The sequence below is a fragment of the Apostichopus japonicus genome, chromosome 5, assembly GCF_037975245.1.
Source record: "Apostichopus japonicus isolate 1M-3 chromosome 5, ASM3797524v1, whole genome shotgun sequence".
In the NCBI taxonomy this organism is placed as follows: domain Eukaryota; kingdom Metazoa; phylum Echinodermata; class Holothuroidea; order Aspidochirotida; family Stichopodidae; genus Apostichopus; species Apostichopus japonicus.
In genome coordinates this window covers 14,208,883-14,230,798 of record NC_092565.1, presented here as the reverse complement: position 1 = coordinate 14,230,798, position 21,916 = coordinate 14,208,883, and the positions used below count along the sequence as shown (strand labels likewise).

General features: G+C 36.8%; 1 protein-coding gene across 1 annotated transcript in view; it reads right to left on the bottom strand.

Moving 5' to 3' along the window:
- The window catches only part of LOC139967752 (uncharacterized), a 61,057-nt gene extending 42,878 nt beyond the window's left edge, over window positions 1-18,179 (bottom strand). Inside the window, exon 1 of the mRNA XM_071971807.1 lies at window positions 16,970-18,179. Within this exon, the coding sequence (XP_071827908.1) occupies window positions 16,970-17,600 (631 nt within the window). The 5' untranslated portion in view covers window positions 17,601-18,179. The remainder of the gene's footprint in view (window positions 1-16,969) is intronic.
- Between the last annotated feature and the right edge of the window lie 3,737 nt (window positions 18,180-21,916).

The following is a 21,916-nucleotide window of genomic DNA, read 5'->3' as shown; positions in this document are numbered from 1 at the left end:
ATATAATGCATCATAAATAATATACTTTCCCAACTTTTAAGTCCCAGTAGTGCAATTACATTTTGACCTCCAGAGTAATTCTCTACAACAGAAACCTTGACTGGCCCATGTTTGGTCCTAACCAAGGTATTTAAGTTTGTTCAATTTTATCTCTTGCAAGTCAGTAGTAGTAGTAGCACTGGTAACAGTATTAGTACTAGTCCATAGCAATATGTAATTGGTTGCATTACATAGTTTTGCAGTTTTAGCTTTAGAGTTGTGTATAAATACTAACATGTAGTAGTTCATAGTGTAAGTAGCTTGCCAATCAGCCAGGAAACTTCAATAAATCATGAAGTCAACAACTTAAAATATCGCCCCTGAATCTCTTTCCCTTTTGTCTTTTTTTGCTCGCACACCCGTTGTGACACGGCTTTGTTTGCTCGCACACCCATTGTGACATGTCTATGTTTGCTCACACACCCCTTGTGACAAGTCTGTTTGCTCACACACCCATTGTGACATGTCTGTGTTTGCTCACATGCCCGTTGTGACACGGCTATGTTTGTTCGCAAACCCGTTGTGACATGTCTGTGTTTGCTCACATACCCGTTGTGACACGTCTTTGTTTGCACGCAGTCTGTTGTGACATGTCTTTGTTTCCTCACACACCACTGTGACACGTCTTTCTTTGCCCACACACAGGTTGTGACACATCGATTCAACAACCTGCACAGGCTACAATCCTGTAGCTGGACAAGACCCGGATATAAACATAATCCCAAACCCAAAATGACACTTTTCTTGCAGAAGAATTAAATCCAATTTGTTCCCTGTAATTAAATTCCTTCGGTATGGAATAAGTCCATAAAACTCTCTCTCCTTAGTGGGGTGCACTTACTGTAGGGGTTCCCATGTCGGATATATATGAAATAATGAAGAATGTCACAGGGGTTTGATGAGCTGTAACAAGGGGTGAGGTCAAGGCAGAAAGGGTACAAAGGGCACTTCAGGCTGCAACACAAACAGGTTCAACATCCTCCTAACAAGCTTGTATCCAAAAACATCCTATATCCTAAACATTCCTATCCCTATATGATGCCACATATGATATCAGAACAATTTAACATACACAGTACAATCTCACAAAGCTATAAGACAAAACTTTAATTTTTTTTCAGGGTTTTCCATCCAACCATGTTTTTGGCTGTCTGAACAACAAATCTGGTTCTCCAGTGTAGCAAATTAACCAAGAATGACCAATATGTACACTTGAGGTAGCATTCTGTAGGTTGGTGAATTATAGTACATCAGTGCCAGTAGTCGTGCAACGGACAACTTCCAAACCTAGCTGATATTGGCTGTCTGAAGAGAAATTTTGTAATCTTGGACGACCATCCCAAATTTGCCATTCATGAGCTACATCTCTTAAAGAACTCGTTTACTGAAGACCCATACCCAACAATGTGTTTGGTTTGGACATTTACAAATGAAGACACAATTTCCTGTCCCTCGATTTATTTAATCTAATATGCTTTAGCTATCTTACAAAGTTTGGAATCACTTCGTGGCCTTTAGCACTGTACTCCCATTGACAAACTTGCATTTCACATCCCTCTTCCTTACAAATATCTACCAATCTGAAGTACTGTAACGGCAACTTCCTACCAAGCATCTTTTCATCTGCTCCAATCCTGAAAAAAGTTTGGCCTGACTCGTATTTGGATCAGCCCTTCATGAAATTCACATACTCACTGCTTCCATGGTGTAACTATATGCTACAGGGTCAAGCAGGACAACTTAATCAGTCAAACCTCATGACCATCAGTCATTCTCCCCAACCCACCCGTGCCCCCCCCCCAATGATATGGAAAATATTAAGAAGGATCTCACAAACTTGTGAGTAGGAACCTATACCCCTCAGAGAAGCCTTATTGAGAAGCCCAATATTTGATGCACATTCACACAATACTGTATTTCTCTCAGCAATCCAACTAAATGAAACAAGAAGGTGCTTGCAACTTGCAAGCTTCAAACTGTATCTTAGCAACAGTGTTATTTGCTCTCTAGCAGTTAGGAGCGAAGGTAAGATGACCTACGGAGGGATAAACTTGAATGTTAAATAGTTTTCTTTACAGAAACCTTTGGCTCAACAAGTTGCAAATCAACCATTATCCTCTGCAACCCCACCCAACCCAACCCCTCCCCTCACCTCAAAAATTGTTTACTTCAATCTCAAGATTTTTCAAGAAATTAGCCTATTGCAATGCAGTTCATCATGACAAAAAAAGTTCAAGTCAAATCCTTTGCAAGTTTTCATCTTTGCTTGCATTTGACTATGATACAAATGTTGTGTACATGAAACAAATTGGTCAGTATTGGAAAATATTGAAAATATTAAATACCTTGTTAACTGTAAGATAATAAAAGTGAGCCAGAAAGACAAATGACTCAGTGATTCTTTGCTACATGTAACATGAGAAATTATTTAATGTAAAACTGCAATTTAATTTTTTTTTTAAAGTTTTTACCTTTCCTGCATTAACATGTACAGTAGGGCTACACTGATGAACCAAGCATCAGCATCAACTTGAGACTTAAAGGAGCATTCCAAAGATGATCGGCATATTCTAAAGCTGAATTGATGACCCAGGCGCGTAGCCAGGGGGGACGAAGGGGCGACCGCCCCCACCCCCCCTTGAGCATATTATTTGTATTTTTTAAGATATCGCTAGTAATTTCAAAATAGAAAATGCGTAGATGCAATTTACTAAGCCTGGGAAGTGCCATTTCCAGCGATCTGGGAGGCATTTTCGGCCAAATTTTCTTATACGCTTCGCGCCAACCCATGGTGGCGCTATGCTTAGATAGTTTGCCTACAGGCTTTGCGCCTCCCATGGCAAATTCCTCGCTTCGCGCCTGTGACCACCAGAACAGATAGATAGATAACTAGGACTAAATTTTTTATTTTCTTGGACTTTGACATATATATCAAGACTAAAATTCTGCTTACAAGCATCCTTTAACAGATCCCCAGAAACAGTCAGCAGGTATATAACTTTAATACACAGTCTATCCTGTGTACTACTAGTTTATCTTGTAGTATGCTAAGCCCTCTTGAAAAGTACAAATTGGTTCTTTAATATGATGAGCATTAAGAAAGTTTGGAGTTTTTGTCGGAATTATCCATCTAAAAAAAACTTATCACATGGACTCTACTGAGAGGCTTCAAGTCCCACCTAACTTCAATGAGATCTGAATCATTTGAATATGATGTTTTACATGTTTATGATAAACAATCTATTTCCTTACATACACAAACATATAAACAGAGTACTCTGGTTTAAGCTTCAGGAGGCTTCTCTCCCAGTGAATACTTCTTGCAATATACCCTATAATCATGACAAAAGAAGACTCACAAAAAAAACTTCTCACAAAAAACCAAAAAAAACAGAAGAAGTTGAAACTCAGCGACAGGGGTCAAAAGGGATATTGCAGGCAGCATGAAAATAATTAAATTTTCAGTGCCTTTGGTAATAGAGTTCAAGATGTGACCCATAGCTGGATAGAAAGGTTAACAAGCTAAGTGACACAGTAAAATTCACTCAATTCTATTAGCCTACATGCTATATAGCATTCCTCTATACACCTTTCAACACAGTCTCTTGATTTCAATGCCAGTTACTTGGCTAACCTATTGCTGTGATATCTATAGACCACGGTAAATGTCAACAATAGACATTACCTTTTAGAAGTGCTCACTATTTTTGGGGAGATTTTAGAAGCGAGATGATTTCCATTCATGAATAACATTACATTTGAAAATCCGCCCTTTGGTAAGACTGCCCTTCATTTTTCGCCACTGCCCACTTTTGCACCTGTCAAGGTGATTAGTCTAGAACATTTGCTTGTGTGTTACGTAATCAATTCGCCAAACCTATAGCAAAGGGAACGGAGCACGGAAAACTCTCTTCCACAGCTCAAATTTCCCGGGATCTACTGCCCAAGAGCCTATTAAAATGCCTGAGGCCGGTAAACTGTTATGGCAGTGGTATTATAGCGCGCATTTTCAACCTTTTCTTTCTTAAGTCACACATTGCATAAAAACAAGTCAGTGACCACAACCAAAAGTGGCCCACAAAGGAATTGGTTGGTTGAACTGGCCAAAGGTTAAGTTTTTAAGGTGTGCACAGGCTGGGTTGCTACATTCCCCATGGGTCCCACATTTAAATTTAAAAGAGTAATTTGAAAGGCAGAGCAAAGTAACTGCAGATGATCAACCCTTTAATGTTTTCAATTTTCAAGATGTTAAAGACTTTTGACCTCTGTTGACCAAATTTTCCTTTTCCAATTTCCAACTTTTTACACTTAAACAATTGAGTTTGTACTAAATTATGCAGTGATGTGCCCACGCTGGGCTGCACTGGGCGGCCCCGCCCAGCACTAAAATTTACCGCCCAGCACTCTCTCAAAAATCGTGAATCCCGCCCAGCACTATTTTCCTCTAAATCCCGACATTCCTAACAATACAGTATATTCAACATAAATTGGGCCTAGCCTATGCCAAAACCATACAGACTAATAATGCATCAGTTACGTATGCGAGAAACATTACTTACTGCTCTCAATCGGTCCCTTGTAAAATCTCTTTGAAACAAACTAATAACTTTCACCAGGTACGTAATATATTTCACTAAAAAAAAAATTTAAATGTAAATTGTTAGCAAACTAGTACTTGTGTACATGTGCTTTAAAAGCTACACAAGTGCCAGCATTTGGCATCTGAGCACCTTCAAAAATCGCCCCCTCCCTCTTAAACCCATCCTCCAGGACGGCGATCAGTAAACCCGGCACTCAGAAAATCCTGGGCACAGCCCTGCTTATGTCATGCAACATACCATGCTGTTACAGGTACAAGTTCTCAGTTTTCTTTGTAGTCTCTCAGATGACATGCACCAGCCTACTCCAGACAGAAAACTGTCCAAATCAATTTATTCAATGGAAAGTAAGCAAGTTTGTTCATACCCTCTGGTTCTCAAAAAGAACATTTTTAGTTGTCTCCAATCACCATGCAAATCCTAAAAGTAAATTCAAGAGTGGTACAATTCTGAAGTTCAAAGTGTGAAAATGTTGTCAGGGTAAATGTTTCAACTGTTCAACCAAATGTACTTTGTGAGTTATCCTGTTTACAAACCAAGGAGAGAAATATACCTGTACCTTCACACAAACACATGCATCAAGATGTATTAGACTTGCCTCCACCAAGGATTCCAAAATTTGATCACAACCATCTATAATTTCAATTACAACTTTCTTTAAGTTTACATACAGACCTGCTGAAACTTCTCAAATCAGCTGTTATTACACTATCAGTGTTACCTCATGTTTTGTTCATATAAAGTACATCACAAGTTGACACACAAATTTTGCTTTCCGTATATATTGGAATAGATGGATTTGGTCAAGTTGAAAAGCTATCAAAGAACACAACTACTGTATGGTAACCAGTTAGAATGATTACTTAATTCTTAGATTTCATTGAAATGTAACACTGATCATCACAGCTGAAGTCCCAGCATGTCCGCCGCCCTCCCTTTTTTGCACCCCTCCCCCTTAAATGTTATCTGCATATGACCTATGACCTTCACCAATTTCAATAGAGTTCTTGTACTCACTAAAGCTGGATTTGCATACCATGTACAAAGTTCAACAAAGATGTACTTTTTGAGCTATCGTGTTTACAAAGTTTTCAGACTTTGACCTCTGTTGACCCCAAATGATCCCTGTACCTCACAGAAAAGAAAAGGGTTCATGTACTCCATAAGACAGAACCATAATTCCAAGTATGAAGTTAATCCACCATGAGCATTTTGAGTTACGGTTTTCATAAGCAAGTGTCACATACACACACATACACATGCCATCGCCATCGCATAGATTCCTTCTGCCTCTGGCAAGGAATCAAAAATAAAACCAGTTTAAATTTCTTTCATTTTGTTTATTGCACAATCTTTAGTTGAAGTTTCACTTTCACTACATAGTACATACTATACTGTTTATGTAGGAACAATTTGAGGGCTATGTATGAACTTTAGCACCCAAGATAGCCTTTCAGGAAATACTATAATGTTTTATACTTTTATTGAATATAGAGTTACCATATACTTAGCATGCCAGGTTGTTATTCTTCTCTTATTCTCAGATTACAGAGATAAAAATATGGTAGCAAGGTTGCACGTAAGCTGCAGGTACAGAATGATGGTACAAAATGGTGATACCTATCTTCTTTCCTCCCAAAATAGATGCCGTTCCATCTGCTCCTTTTTTATTGTATTTAACTTTCATAAATTCCATAAAATCAAATACGGTACAATGTCTTGTTTCTACAACAGACATGTTTCTCAGACTGAGTGACATCATTCCTATCTTTACTAAATACAGTATTACACCATCATGATGGAAGTATTACCCCAATTAACACCAAACACGAACAGCAAACCACAACTAGGTAGAGGCCTATACCTCATATAATAATTTTAATATAAGGATAGGTCATATTTACCACAGTATCTAGGGATATAACCACAGCATACCACACCAACAGGTATTAGATTACATACTTACATGCTGGTACTTCTTGGTTTTTGGGGTAGTAAATGTCCTTAAAGCTATCAATTTTGATGGCCAGCTACTATATCTTTTTATTCATATCTTTCCCTGACAGTGTATCAATAATGACCTAACTCATATTACATCCATTCATATCATTTAACAAAACTTTGTTGTTCAGAACAATCCAAGATGATCAGTTTCTCTACTCTTAAGATGATTTTTGTTTTATAGGTCAAATGTACACTGCACAGATGCATTGCAGAAATAGTTACTAATTATTTGAGGTACGACAACTTTTCCACTATGACCTTTCAAATAACCTGTTACCAAATGTATCACCTGCAAATCTAATATCTTTCCCATGCCAATCCTTCCCAGCTACCCTCCCCACCCCCTTCCTCACAGTCCCCCACCACCATCTCATCCCTCAGACAATTAGTACAAAACAATACCAATATGGAATATGTGATAATTATACTACTGTGCAAACTACATTAAGCGTTGCCTTTAGAAGGTTCTATACTATCTAAAGTGCACAAAATGTCACACAAAGATGAGCTTAAGCTAGAGACTATCACATTTACTATCTGAATCGGTGAGAACTCAATTACTCATGGAAGCAAACTGTACGGTATCATCAACTATGGGGAAGGGAACATGGAGCCCTCCCAAAGCACAACTGGTTCCACCCTGGCTTCATCCTGCATTAGAGAAGCTTAGAAGATTATGAGTATAAATTAAGAATCTTGTCTGTAAATTTAGACTAGTGTAGAAACTAGGAATTTTTCTTTCAGCTTCTCCACTTTTTCTCTCTGCCCACTGGCCATTAGCTATCATAACCATGATAACCGAATTGTAGATAAAATCACTAGAAGTCAATTAGTAGTAGATGTTGCATCAAGGAATCGTCTACATCACACAGTAAAAACCAAATAAGGATGGCATTTTAGATGGGAAATGCAACAATTTCAAACACTGTTTATAAAACAGGATGTGAATGAAATATACTGCATAAATATGCGCATGGTAATACTAGGAAGACTTAATATATGTTAAGATATAACTAAAGCAGCAGAGTTTTGTACATGAAAGGAGTTTATGTCAAAAGCATACAGTTTTGTAAATGTTATGTTTATCCTACCCGCAACATTCTGTGACCAGTTTGAACATGCCTACCAAATTTAGGAAATTTTCAATGGTTTTCCACAGAGCTAGAAGATCTCCATCCACCCACAAGGGAGAGTGGAATAATTACACTCTAGAGGTGTTCTGATCATTTCAAAGTTCACTCAGGTCTTCAGCAGTGTGGGGAATTTTCCAGATTTAAGTCATTCACTAATAGTCACTGTATTCCCTCAAAGTGGAAAGGTTCACAGCATTAATTGTTCAAGGGACATTGCACTTGAAATTTAGTGTTACGAGACATGACTTGACTATTTTGCTTAAAGCTTCAAATTTCCAGTCTACGAATCTGTAACCTTCATTTACATGAACTTGAAGACACTTCGATGAAACAGTTTTATTATGTACAGGACAACACTTGGAGAAGGAATTTAGGGATGGAATGAACGGGGAACACGTCAAATTGCCGGCTGCCTCCATTTTGAGTTACTAAATAGCTTCTTTACATTTGCACAGTGCAGGCTATGCATGCATGCAGACTTTACACAGTATTTACCACAACATGCCAGGGTATGGTTATGAATACTGCTAAACAGCAATACCGATCAACGACGATCAACACGTTCATTACTTACTCTTTACATTGGGCGGCGTGAAGCCTCTGGGTGACCATTCTGGACCACTAGTCACATCCACTTCCAGTGGACCCAGTGACTGTGGAGCACCCAGCTTAGCCTCAAAGTCCAGGTTCCCTCTTGGACTTCCCTTTTGGGTATTAACATCCTTAAAATGATCTGGAAAAGTACAGTGACCAATTCAGGGAGTAATATATAACTGACTAAAATGCAAGACAATGCTATGAAATTGGTACTTAAATATGAGGCAACTTAATGTTATGATACATAATTACCTCTGGACTGTAAATTCTATAAACCTGACACAGCGTTAATGATATTGTGACTGATACCTTGTATACCTTAATTAAACTTTTTTAAACTTCATCTTTCTTACAGCTGATTATTTAGGCCAAGGTGTTGTCTTTTGGAGCTAAATAAAATTGAAAATTCCATCCAAAAATTTTGAGCAAAAGTCTGGGTCTCTCAGATTTCTTTATAAAAAAAAATTGGAGTTATTGAGTTTGCAAATTTTCAAACCAAGAAAACATCTGGTATCAAATGTACCAAATGTGAAGGAGAAGGAAAAACAGTGTGCTTTGATTTTACAGCAAAACATCAGCATTTATACGGTCTGGTTTGTGTGTATGGTTGAGTTTATTTTTGCTTTGCTTATTTTCTTACATTGCCCTACATTATACTGGACCTATTAAGCTCCAGTACAATGCACTCCAGTAACAAGGCACACCAGGTACATTAATATTACAGTGTGCAAGTTGCTATAGGCTTGAACCACAGCAAGTTACCACCGGTGTCGGTTGTGACTGAGTCCATCAACCACCTATGGCTTCTGATTAGTGCTGACATTTACAAATAAGCTTGTGGGTGTGCTTAAAGGGATATATGATTAGCTCTGCACTTTAATAGTGAAATATGCAAATGTACCTCCTCTATTAATAATGAGAATAGGACAGGCTTTATAGATCTTTAAGAGAGTTCCTTAGTGACTGTCGACTGGTGTCTTCAGTTAGTTTAAACTAATTTAAGACTAATAATGAAGATTAAAAATTTGTAATTTCTTCCATAAAATTTGTAGTTTGCTATTTTGTGTGTGGTACAAATAAATTCACAAACTTTTGTCGATGCAACTGCTTTCAAAGAATATACATGTACATCAGTTATGAAACAACAGCTTTTGACACTTTTTAACCCAATTACTGTTTAACATATATTTAATAATGAATGTATTGACAGAGATTGCATTTATAATCAGGAATCAAGAAAGTTGCTTAAAAAAGAAGAAACAAATGTTGGATTTTTTTTTTTCAAAAGTTAAAAAAAGTTACAAAGAAACAAAAGAACTTTTTGGGGGGATTCAACATTAGATAATTAACAAACCAAAATAATTGATCAAAAATAATTGATTTGCATTACATTATATATATAAATAATTGATTTGCATTACATACATACTGTACATGAATGCAGAAAGGCCTGGTTAGGTGCTCACTGCTACTTTAATGGAGAAGGGAGAGGCACTCTATGGAAGGCTTGACTAGAAGACCAATGAACTTCAGGTTTCTCATGGTACAGTACAATAATAAGAGATGTTCTGTTGTAAATTTCTGTTAGCTCTGCTGACCGGCCTTACCAACTGAGATTAACCAGACTATCCAAGTTTCTACTGTCGTTTGTGTTCAATTATTTACTGTATATACATGCTTCCTTATCCAGGAGAATTGCTAATTAAGCCCTTTTTAAAGAAGAAGCTCTTTGAAGAAGCTTTTTGGGGCTGAATTTGATGCTTTTTCTGATGAAATTCTATAATAAAAGTGTATAGCAATCTACCTTGGCAGCCATATAGACTGGTGAAATCTTATCTAAAACGAATGAAAGTTGAAATTTTCCAATTCGCTCATTACTTACAATTAATATATGAAATATATTGTATCATGTGATGTTAAGTATCTCACCAAATCAAAGTTTAAGCTTTATTCGACAAAAAAATCTCAGAGCAGCTAGGGCTGTCTCTTAGTTTGATCAAATACATGGAATCTTCTAATGAACGATTTAAAGAGTAAAAAGTCAGTCACATCCTTTAAGAAGTGGTTTTGTAAGGAAATAATAGCTAGTTACTGACTAAAACTAAATTATACCTGTATGTAATTACTATATATATATATATTGAACATTTAATTTGTACTTATATCTATGTATGTATTCATACACATATATATATTTTTTGTTTTTTCTTTTCTTTTCTTTTCTTTTCTTTCTTCAGGGAGTCTTCCACATTGTTAAGCTTTTAAGCTTTATGGAAGACTTCCTCCACTTTGTACTTTTGTGGCAAACAAATAAATAAATAGTTACTGACTAAAACTAAATTATACCTGTATGTAATTACTATATATATATTGAACATTTAATTTGTACTTATATTTATGTATATGTATTTATACACATATATATTGTGTTTTTCTTTTCTTTTCTTTCTACAGGGAGTCTTCCACATTGTTAAGCTTTTAAGCTTTATGGAAGACTTCCTCCACTTTGTACTTTTGTGGCAAACAAATAAATAAATAGTTACTGACTAAAACTAAATTATACCTGTATGTAATTACTATATATATATTGAACATTTAATTTGTACTTATATTTATGTATATGTATTTATACACATATATATTGTGTTTTTCTTTTCTTTTCTTTCTACAGGGAGTCTTCCACATTGTTAAGCTTTTAAGCTTTATGGAAGACTTCCTCCACTTTGTACTTTTGTGGCAAACAAATAAATAAATAGTTACTGACTAAAACTAAATTATACCTGTATGTAATTACTATATATATATTGAACATTTAATTTGTACTTATATTTATGTATATGTATTTATACACATATATATTGTGTTTTTCTTTTCTTTTCTTTCTACAGGGAGTCTTCCACATTGTTAAGCTTTTAAGCTTTATGGAAGACTTCCTCCACTTTGTACTTTTGTGGCAAACAAATAAATAAATAGTTACTGACTAAAACTAAATTATACCTGTATGTAATTACTATATATATATTGAACATTTAATTTGTACTTATATTTATGTATATGTATTTATACACATATATATTGTGTTTTTCTTTTCTTTTCTTTCTACAGGGAGTCTTCCACATTGTTAAGCTTTTAAGCTTTATGGAAGACTTCCTCCACTTTGTACTTTTGTGGCAAACAAATAAATAAATAGTTACTGACTAAAACTAAATTATACCTGTATGTAATTACTATATATATATTGAACATTTAATTTGTACTTATATTTATGTATATGTATTTATACACATATATATTGTGTTTTTCTTTTCTTTTCTTTCTACAGGGAGTCTTCCACATTGTTAAGCTTTTAAGCTTTATGGAAGACTTCCTCCACTTTGTACTTTTGTGGCAAACAAATAAATAAATAGTTACTGACTAAAACTAAATTATACCTGTATGTAATTACTATATATATATATTGAACATTTAATTTGCACTTATATTTATGTATATGTATTTATACACATATATATTGTGTTTTTCTTTTCTTTCTACAGGGAGTCTTCCACATTGTTAAGCTTTTAAGCTTTATGGAAGACTTCCCCCCACTTTGTACTTTTGTGGCAAAACAAATAAATATGTCAAATACACCATCATTTCTTGAGTAATATTGGGTAGATTTGGTTATATTTTTGACCAGCTGCTTTAAGACTATATATATTCTTTTGATGGGTCTCAGTATCATATCCATGCCATACATCTTGTAAAGTCAATTACCCAGTTAGCATGAACAGAACTTTGCCATACGTAGGTCTTGCAAGGAATTCAGAATCTTGCATGACTTTAATCAACTTGGGCATGTACGGCTTCAACTGAGATGAATTTAGCTAGCAAAGCATACATTATGTATAAATCTTATAAATTACATGAACTATGAAAAATTCCAAACTACTGGAAATTAATGACCTTCAACGTTACTATTAAAATACAATGGAGCTTGATAGATTGCTTCCTACGTGATGCTACAAATGTGGCACATTGCACCAGCACATGTAACATTGTGTAACAGTCTTGTACAATGAAGTAATTTCACTATTATATGAGAATTAAATTTTCTAAACCTGAAAAGTGCTACACCAAAATACATGCTACTAAATGATTCCCTAGTCAGAACATCACAATTTTTTTTATCCAATCACGCAAAATGATAGTATTTATTTTAGTCTTGACAAATTCATACAAAAAATGTCCATCCTACAACTGACACACACATTCCACATTACATCCACTGACATTGCACACAGATCATTACACTGCCCCGACTGTCCTTGGTTACTCAACCATGAAGGTGTGGAAGCCACTCAAAGAGTCCTGTTACTCAAATATTTGGAAATGAGAACCAACACCAAATATCAACAGTATTATCCAGTTGGTACCATAGCAAGATGTTTGAAGGCAAAACAAACAGAGCTGAACGCTAAACATCACGAAACATCACTTCTTAATTATTTTGCAACTTCCCTGTACCATGAGAACTTTGGCATTTTCTGTCTATATACTGTGTCACTCCTTAAAAAAAAAACAAGGTGTAACTGTATTCAATGCACATATTATGAAAAAGATAACAGTGTATAGTACTCTACATATTGTAAAAGTCTCAACAACAAAAGTCTTTCTCAAATTTTCTTGTGAAATGGAGAAAAAGTTTTACAGAACTTAACTGATACATATACTATAAAATTCTATCATACCTATCAGAGTAAACTTTTAGTCATGAAGGTTGATCTTGATGACATATTAACAACAATTAATACCATTTTTGCAAACATTTTGGACCCATTTCCAGAGATAGTGAATGAAAAATCAAATCAAAACATATTGGTGTTCCATCAAAACAATTGCATCGAAACATTAATTGGATCGAAAAATGTGGGAGCAAATGCTCAACAAGTATTAGGCCTATTGAAAAAGAATGTAGCAATAAAGGACCAGAGGGTATTTGTTAAATGTGTCTTTCAATGACAAAATGTCTGTTCAGGCAACGAAATCTGCTCTGGAAGTTGTCTGGTGGACAAATAGTTATTTACATCAAATTCAAATTGCATTTGAACTATATAGGACCACCCCCCCCCCTCACCCTCACCATCCCAAGTACATAAAATGATTAATTGCTATCATTCACCAAAGCTGGTGTTCTGTTCACTGACCTTCACATCTCTCCTCCAGTGTACATCCTACAGTGTGTCATACTGGTCATTTTCATTTTGCTACATTTTTTCGTAAAACAAAATTATTGTTCGAACAACCAAATATAAGGCCTGATTGTCCGAGGGACAACCGGAGAAAATCCTTAAACATTTGCCCTGCATATTTGCATCCGAGTAATGCTTTTTTTCGTTCAGTATACACGCACAAGGTTTTACATTGAATTTTTTCATTCACTGGATCTCTCGCGATTGGGACACAATTTCGACAAGGAGCACATCTCTCGTGAGAGTTTGATCATTTTAAATACTACACAATACTACAACAATACCATTGTTTAGACCATCACAGCTGAATACATAAATTAAACTATCAGTTTCACAGTTTAGATTCAGTATATTTGAGAGTCCATCATATTCACCTGCCATGTCATATGTCAACTACACCAACAAACTGTTCTTTGATCATTTTTCATTAAAACTGAAATAACCTTGGAAACGTTTCAACTGTACATATTGAACAATTTGTATTTTATTAGGTATTATCAAGTCTCTCTCTTACTGACTAGTGATTTTAACTGTTGCTCAAGGGGTTCCTTATTGCATAAATGAGAAACAATGAAAACCAAACATGCCTTGTATCACAAATTAATGCACAATGTAGATTTGATTTCAATCAATAATAATTTAGTTACTAGTTGGCTCATAAATATTGTTAAAGACAAACTGAAAGGACATGCCCCAATCAAATACCTGGCAAACCCTACTTTCCGAACTTATTAAATTTGTCTTACTTTTTCTGCTATTCTGGAAAAATAATTCAATTTTCTGTTTCATCTTGTTTTCCTTTATTCCCCCTCTATTCTCGGGCAAGGTTGAATTCCTCCTAACCCTATGAACAGTGATAGCTGACTACCCTTGGCATGTGACACCCCCTCTATTCCCATGACCCTACATTCCTACAGTGTCAGCGGAGGTCACTTCCAGCCTCCCATAAGGTTTAGTGCTAGACACCCACACACTAAAACCCAGGCAGGGCTCTCTTCCAATTCCATATACATATATGCACCACCAACCACACATCTGATAGGAAAAAAACAGGAAATTTGACAAAAATTGAATTTTATTTCTACCCAAGCAGATGAGATAATTTGTAGTCATTCCATGTAACTTCATATTGATAAGGCTTAAATTGCCGGGGTTACTTGTAAGCTTAAAGTGATTATATGTAGACTGACTGTACAAATTAACTACTGTAGGTCCCAGCAACAAATGATTTATGGTACAGAGTAAAACCCTGACAAAAAAGAGCATAAAATTTGTAATACCAGGTGTCTGCAATACAAACTAGTCTGCAATAACTTCTCTGAATAGAAGGACTTATATATGCAGTGTATGTATATAATACAATTTCGTACTATTTGGTTCATAAAGGTTCTTTTACTGGTCAGCCTAGCTGGTGGTATTTGAAGTAGGAGAAGCCTGCCAAGCTAACACTGTGTGTAAGTTTTCACATTACATGGACAGACCAATGTACACCCCAAACTGTACAGTAAAATATGTTTCTTAGTTCTAGTTACAGTATAAATATTTCAGTGAGTAATAAACTGCCATTATGATTTATATGTTTAAAGATATCTTTCGTATTCTCTCTGAGCTTTACTTCTTTCAGCTTTATATCGGGTCAGCTTTAATGGCACAGGATCTCTGTCCTATTGTAAATTTCAAAACAAGATTTTATCTTTCTCTTCAGAAATCATTACTAGTCCACATAGACAGTTCTTCTTTGTGTTCCATTAAAAATAGAAATTTTTTGATTATTTTCACAACAATCTGACAATAGCCAGGTTTTGGCACAGTTTCGGTAGGCTACACTATTATAAGTTAGAACCATGTATCATGTGTCTGGCCGATCTCTGGAGTACTGAGCAATTTAGAACTTTTTGGTTAAACTTTTTTCTTCTTCATGAGTGAAATGGAACAAGGAATGTAGAGGTTTACTCTTATGACCAGTGGCAGTTAGTACCCTGGAAAAAAATAGGGGGATATTAAAGATCACATGTATTGCACTTAGGTATTACAGACAATATGTTTGAATTACAAACAGATCAAATCTGTGAAAAACTATGGGTCTCTAGTTGTTATGCATTTAATACCACCTAGCTAAGCATTTCAATCCCACAACCTTACATGTAGACCTAATTAAAAATGTTATAGCCTAAGTATGGCTCAGAATGCGTCTAATCTACATCTTAAAAAAGCTCTCCTTTTTTTTTCTTCTGATGAAGACATTGGCTTCAACCACCCTAGGGCCACACACCCTACTTTACAAAATCCTGGATACACCCATGTAGTGTATCATCCACATGCATTCATGACTGCATAGCAAGGCTAAGCAAGCCTAAAGAGGATCTACAAATTTGTAGTACAGGTAGTCTTCAAAGGAATCGATCAAGCGTAAAGTTGCAGAACTGTTCAAAACTTTGTATTTAGAGGGCTCACCACTGTCATCAGTCTCATGTGGCTATACAGTGTGATACATTGCCATTTATTTCAGGGTTAATTTCTCTCTCTGTATCCATACATAGTTGCTAAACCCTATATTAATTATAAGCACTGAAGTAAATTAGTTCATACTTAGTTATGGGGACAATGAAAGAAAGTTTTCATCCTTTTTCATCCTCTTCTACATTTCTCTTCCAGCATTACTTTTTCAATTATTGTTTGCTTAAATACTGTGCCAAAAAGTTGTGTGTACATAGTTGTCAACTAGATGAACTTGTCTACCAGCATTCGAAAGATAACCTCCAAAAGTGCACCAATCTCTCTCATCTTCCCTCCCTCCCCCACCCTAACCCCTGCCTTTTTTTGTCGACTAGCTCTATTATGAGTTCGCAAACTTAGACTCTATAGAAGCTATGTAATGGTTACATTTATGAAGAGAAATTAATGTTGACCTACACAAAGGCTAGGCCTGTAGCAATTAATGTACGTTTTCATCCCTTCACAACAGCCATGAGTCGAACTAAACTGTCACTTTAGGCCTAATTCAATCATTAAGACTGTTGGGTGTGCCTTTGGACCTAAACATTGTCCAATAAAACATCAATTGTGATTTTATGAGGGGCACCAACAATTTAAGGCGGGCACAAAGGGGGGTGCAAAGCAGTCTGCAGGGGGCATGGCTCCCGTGCCCTGGCCTCACTAGAGAGCTATGGGTGCCTTGGCCCAGAATGTAATGTCATACTCCCATAGGGCATAAGCTTAAAGGCCTACTGTAGGTCTGTTAGGATTAGGAATAGCCAAACTATTAGCTATAGACCAGGCATTGGCTAGGTCAACGCCGCACACTGTACAGTGAGATTAATCATCCCAAAACCTAGGCTTAGAAGTTAGATGCAAGAATGATACTCACCAGATTCTGCATGGTGATCAGCTCCAATACCATCGAATATTTCTACGTCTGGGTCTACAATAGCACCTTCAATTTTGCCTTGAGCCTGGTGATCCATTTCAGCATCTAGGCCTACCTGGACTTCTACCTCTGTACTCGTGGGTCGTTTCAATTCCCTTGGAGACGGGACATCCACTTCAAGATGGCCAGAAGGCGGTCGACCTTTTCCGTATGTGTCATCATCCTTTCCTTTGGTCTTCTTAGAAATTCCGAACTTTGGTAGAAAACTTCCGGATAAAATTCCTTTCCGTTTCTTTTTCCTTTTACGTTTTGCTTTTGCTGCCTTATCCTGTCTTTTGTCATCGTCCGAAGAACTCGAAGAGGAGCTAGAGGAACTATCCGTTCTATGTCTTTTACCTTTGCCATCAACATCATCTTCTCGACGCTGTACAAATACACCACCTGCTAGGCCTACACTGACGTTTGCACTGCCATTTCCCTTGTCAGGGGTTTCAATATCAGCATCGATAGGTCTGTATGTTCCACTTGTTCCAACATCAACATCAATTTTTCCTTGAAGTCTTCCCTCAATTGCCAAGGAACTTCTGTCGGACCTTTCTGCAGCCTGAAATTTCAACAAACCTGACGACATTTTTTAACACTACAGTTTAGATCTAACTTAGACTAGGCAAATGACAACTGCTACTTTGTTAGAGTTAGACCTCTCGCCGTCCTAATGGAGACATCAAAGAAAGATCAACTTGTTGCTCTTTCTCTCGCTCTCCACGTTCAGCTAATAATGGATGACGCCGGGCAGCCGCAATTTCCAAAGTAAACGACGTAACTTAGCCTTGAATTTGTGTCAGATGCAAGATGTTACTATTATACAGCCCTAAAGAAGTCACATTTCAAAATTTCGATGAAACTTCACAGAAAAAACATGAACGATAAAACCTTAAATGCAGCATGCGGTTGTCGAAAACAAATATTAAAATTTACAATTACAGAGGACGCTGAAAAACATTGGGTTACAAGCTTCTTGGGTGGATCTATTCTACGATGTGTCTCTGGTGTTCGTCAACAAACTTGGTACTGGGCTACTTCCAACTGCCATCTAAACTTATTATTGTAATTCCCAGGTACAGGTGTGCAGCAAACATACGTAGATTGAGCTAGCATGTGCAACACGACACATACCTACGTACGTACACTTGAACTTGAAGATATTTATTACTGCACTTACACTAAGTACAAAACATAACATCCGAGAGCTTTACATTTATATTGTGCGCGCGCGCTGTAACACTCGCCGTTTACTTTGTTGTACTTACTCCCCCACATTTTAGTCGCAGTTTTGAAATGCCTTTCTAGAACCGATAATTTGCATGGCGGATTAGAAAGTAGAGTACAGGACCCCCAGATCCTTGTAGCTAATGTGTTACACTATATAATTCAAATGGCATAGAATATGTACGAACGAGGAACGAAACTATTCGATTAAATCACCTAGATCGTGGTAGGTAGGCTGTGATTTTGTATCCTTTGCGAAGAAAACTTTGTCGAAGCAGTGAAAATATGCAAAATGGGTAACACTGTGTACTGTTTGTATTCAGACCAGATAAGAGGGGTTCAGAGTGGGCTACAGCTCGTGGCCAGGGGTCAATTAGGGGGGCATGAGTCAAATAAAATGTATTCTGTTTCAGAAGATACTGAATGGAAATGTTCTTGAAAGTTTTGTGTAGGAGTCAACTGACCTGGCGCAGGTTTAACAAAAATTTACTTATTCAATCAGCTCTCTGGTTTAGAACTATCGTGATTTTGCACGTAAATAATGTTTTTTTTTTTTTTGGTCACCCTCAGATATGCTACAAAGTATAAATAATGTATAAAAAGACAAAACGCCACACATATTCAAGCTTGAACAGGACTTTACGGGTGGGGCAACCAAAGCATTTTCCTGCAGAATCCCTTCTTATTGTCTAAGAATAATAGCGCATACTCTTTTGTGGTCAGAACCTCCGGGGAAATATTTTGAAAAACCTTTAGCAGTTTTTTTTTTTTTTTTTTTGGAACACTTAATTCGGTGCCGTGCTGTTTTACTTAGCCATGTCGTAAATATGCGAAGTATGTAAACTTAGGTAAATATTCTAATCTCCTTTTATTTGTATTAGCCTAGTACCACGCGCTACCCGTTAAAGATGAATGACTTTTGACCGGAAAGAACATGTTTCATTTTTAATACACACAAAACTGGTAGGACCACTGAAATATGTATGAGGCGTTTTCCATTAGATGTGAGACGGAGCACTCGGGACATTCATGGTACCAAAAAAGTGGTACCTTAAACAAGTAGTGTACAAACTGAAAGTAGACCTATGCGATTTATCTATATTATCAACGGATTTTATTCCGTGAAATGGCCTGTATGTCTAATCATTAAACAGACTTATGAAATAGCCAATTTTTCATTTTCATTGGCGTGGATTGACTTTTACTTAAAGGATAAGGTGACCAGACGTCCCCGATTTTCGGGGACAGTCCCCGATTACAGTGTGCTGTCCCCGATGAACAAGTGTCCCCGAAAATATCCCTGATTCGCAAAATGTTCAGGAATTTCGAAAATTTCCCACATTATTAGTAAAACAATTGTAAAAACAAAATTTAGTCAAGTGTGCAGTCGCAGAACGGGACTAACCAGTATTTCAGTTGGGCCAGTGTAAAGTGGAATATGCTAGATCGATCTAGCCTAGCACTCATTCGTAAAGTAAGTAAATTTCATCTAAGGAAAGCTACATTTTTGAAAATAAAATCGATTTAAAAAGTGCTTCTAAGTATCACCATTTTACATCTAAGCACCTTAGGCACTTGAAATTTTTCCTTAGACCCCTCCCCCATATCAGTCACGCAATAAATGTCCCTGATTCCAGTCAGGTAAATATGGTCACCTTATTTTAGGAAGGATTTAGGAAGAATTTTAGGAAGTCTCTGCTTGTATACAAGCCGTTGCTTTGCGTGTCGTGCGAGTTCTGTTAGGAGGGCGCACTTCCATTTCGCTATTTCTCACGAGAAAGTGAGGGCGCAGCCAAAGAACAATATTTTCAGAGCCGCAATGTTCACAGTTGGGCTAAAACTGCGCTACGCATGTTTACGAAATATGTTATTATTGTGATAATTAGCGTGTAACTGTAGCCGTCAAAAAGGACCGAGTCTTCTAAGGAAGGTTGCTCTTTATTTATGTCGTCTCGTTTTCTGTGTTTACCTTCGTGAGAACTACAAATACAAATATACAAACAACTACAACGTGTTGAACATTCGATCGAATACATATAATAACAAGTGAATATATCATATATGGTAGTAAGGCTAGCCCATTCAATGATATCTAGTCCCATCTAAACTGTCACTTATTTCTTACGAAAAACAATATTTCCTATCTCTGTAATTGAAGGCTATACATATTATAATCGGACAGGGAGCCTTTAGGTCCGGGGTAAATTTACATCTAAACCATAAAAAAATAAAATAAACGTACCTCATTGGACTCTTAATCCATATTTCTGCTCAGTTAAGGCGGTCTTAAATTACAGCTATTCCTTCAGCATATGGGGACATTCACTTCACTTGAATAGGGTGTGGCAAAAAATAAATCGTGTCTTAACGACATGCATGGTCGGCCTATCTACACAAAAGCTGTGCAGACTGTCTGGAATAATGTCGAGTGAGAGACGCCTCGGCCACGTAAACAAAACAACTGAAACTAGCCATTGTGCGGTACTTTAATGTGAAGAATTCCACATCTGAGAATATTTACCATGCAGGAAAGCACGAGATTGCTGCCGAGCTCACTACTTATGATTACGAACAGGTTTAGTGTCAATAAAAAGGGTTTTACGTATAGAAATTCTGAATCAACTATTTCTCGGCCTTTTGGCTAAGATCATGTGTAGTATCTGTTTCCTTTCGAGGGGAATGTTGATACACACAAGACGATGATCACACAGTCACAGTCCCGATGCAAGGGAACTGGGGTTGCAGGCGCGTATCCAGGGGGGCGTTGGGGGCGCGCCCCCCGGGTAAGAACAAAAGGAGAGAAAAAAAGAGAGAAGAAAAAAGGAAGTAGAAAGGAGGAAAAAAAGTAGGGAGGAGAGGAAGGAAGGAAAATGAAAAAGAAGAAAGAGAGAAAAAAAAGAAGAAAATAATATATATATATATATATATATATATATATATATATATATATATATATATATATATATATATATATATATATATACTATATATAGTATCGTATATCATGACGCGTGTGTCCGTATGGACGCCTTAAACAATTGTAAAATTGTGTTATGAAACCAACTGTGGCTGGTCTTGAACTCGACCGAGTCGTCGGGGAACATGACACATGTCGGTATTAGCCCAGGATCTATATGCGAACTGCACTAGACCTATGTCCTCCGATGCAACACTGTCATCCAGAGATAAACTGTTATACAACGCGAACTGAATGCTAATTGTTACCCCACCCCTAGTACCGTAACTCATACAATAAATCTATAAAAAAAAAAAAAAAACTTCCGCATGCGATTTGAGAATTAAGCACATTTCCTGTGAATATCATGTAGTGGATCCAAAGATGTATCATTGCCGGCGGGGGGGGGGGGGGGGCGGACGCACACATCACTTCTTGAGATTGTTCCCACCTGCATGAAAACGCGCACCCCCACATTCCTACGCCCACCCCTCTAATCGCTTCCCGTTGAGTTACGAAACCAGACCCATCGTATACAAAAGTCTACTTGGAATATTTGTCCCCTGATTTATTTCTGCAGATGCCCATGCATTTCCCCAAACTAAATTTCTAAGCTCTAAAATTTAAGGAGGTCGGGAGCATCATTAGGTCTGGGAAGTGTTATTTCCGGTGATCTGGGAGGTATATTTGCCAAAATTTTCTTGCACGCTACGTGAGAACCC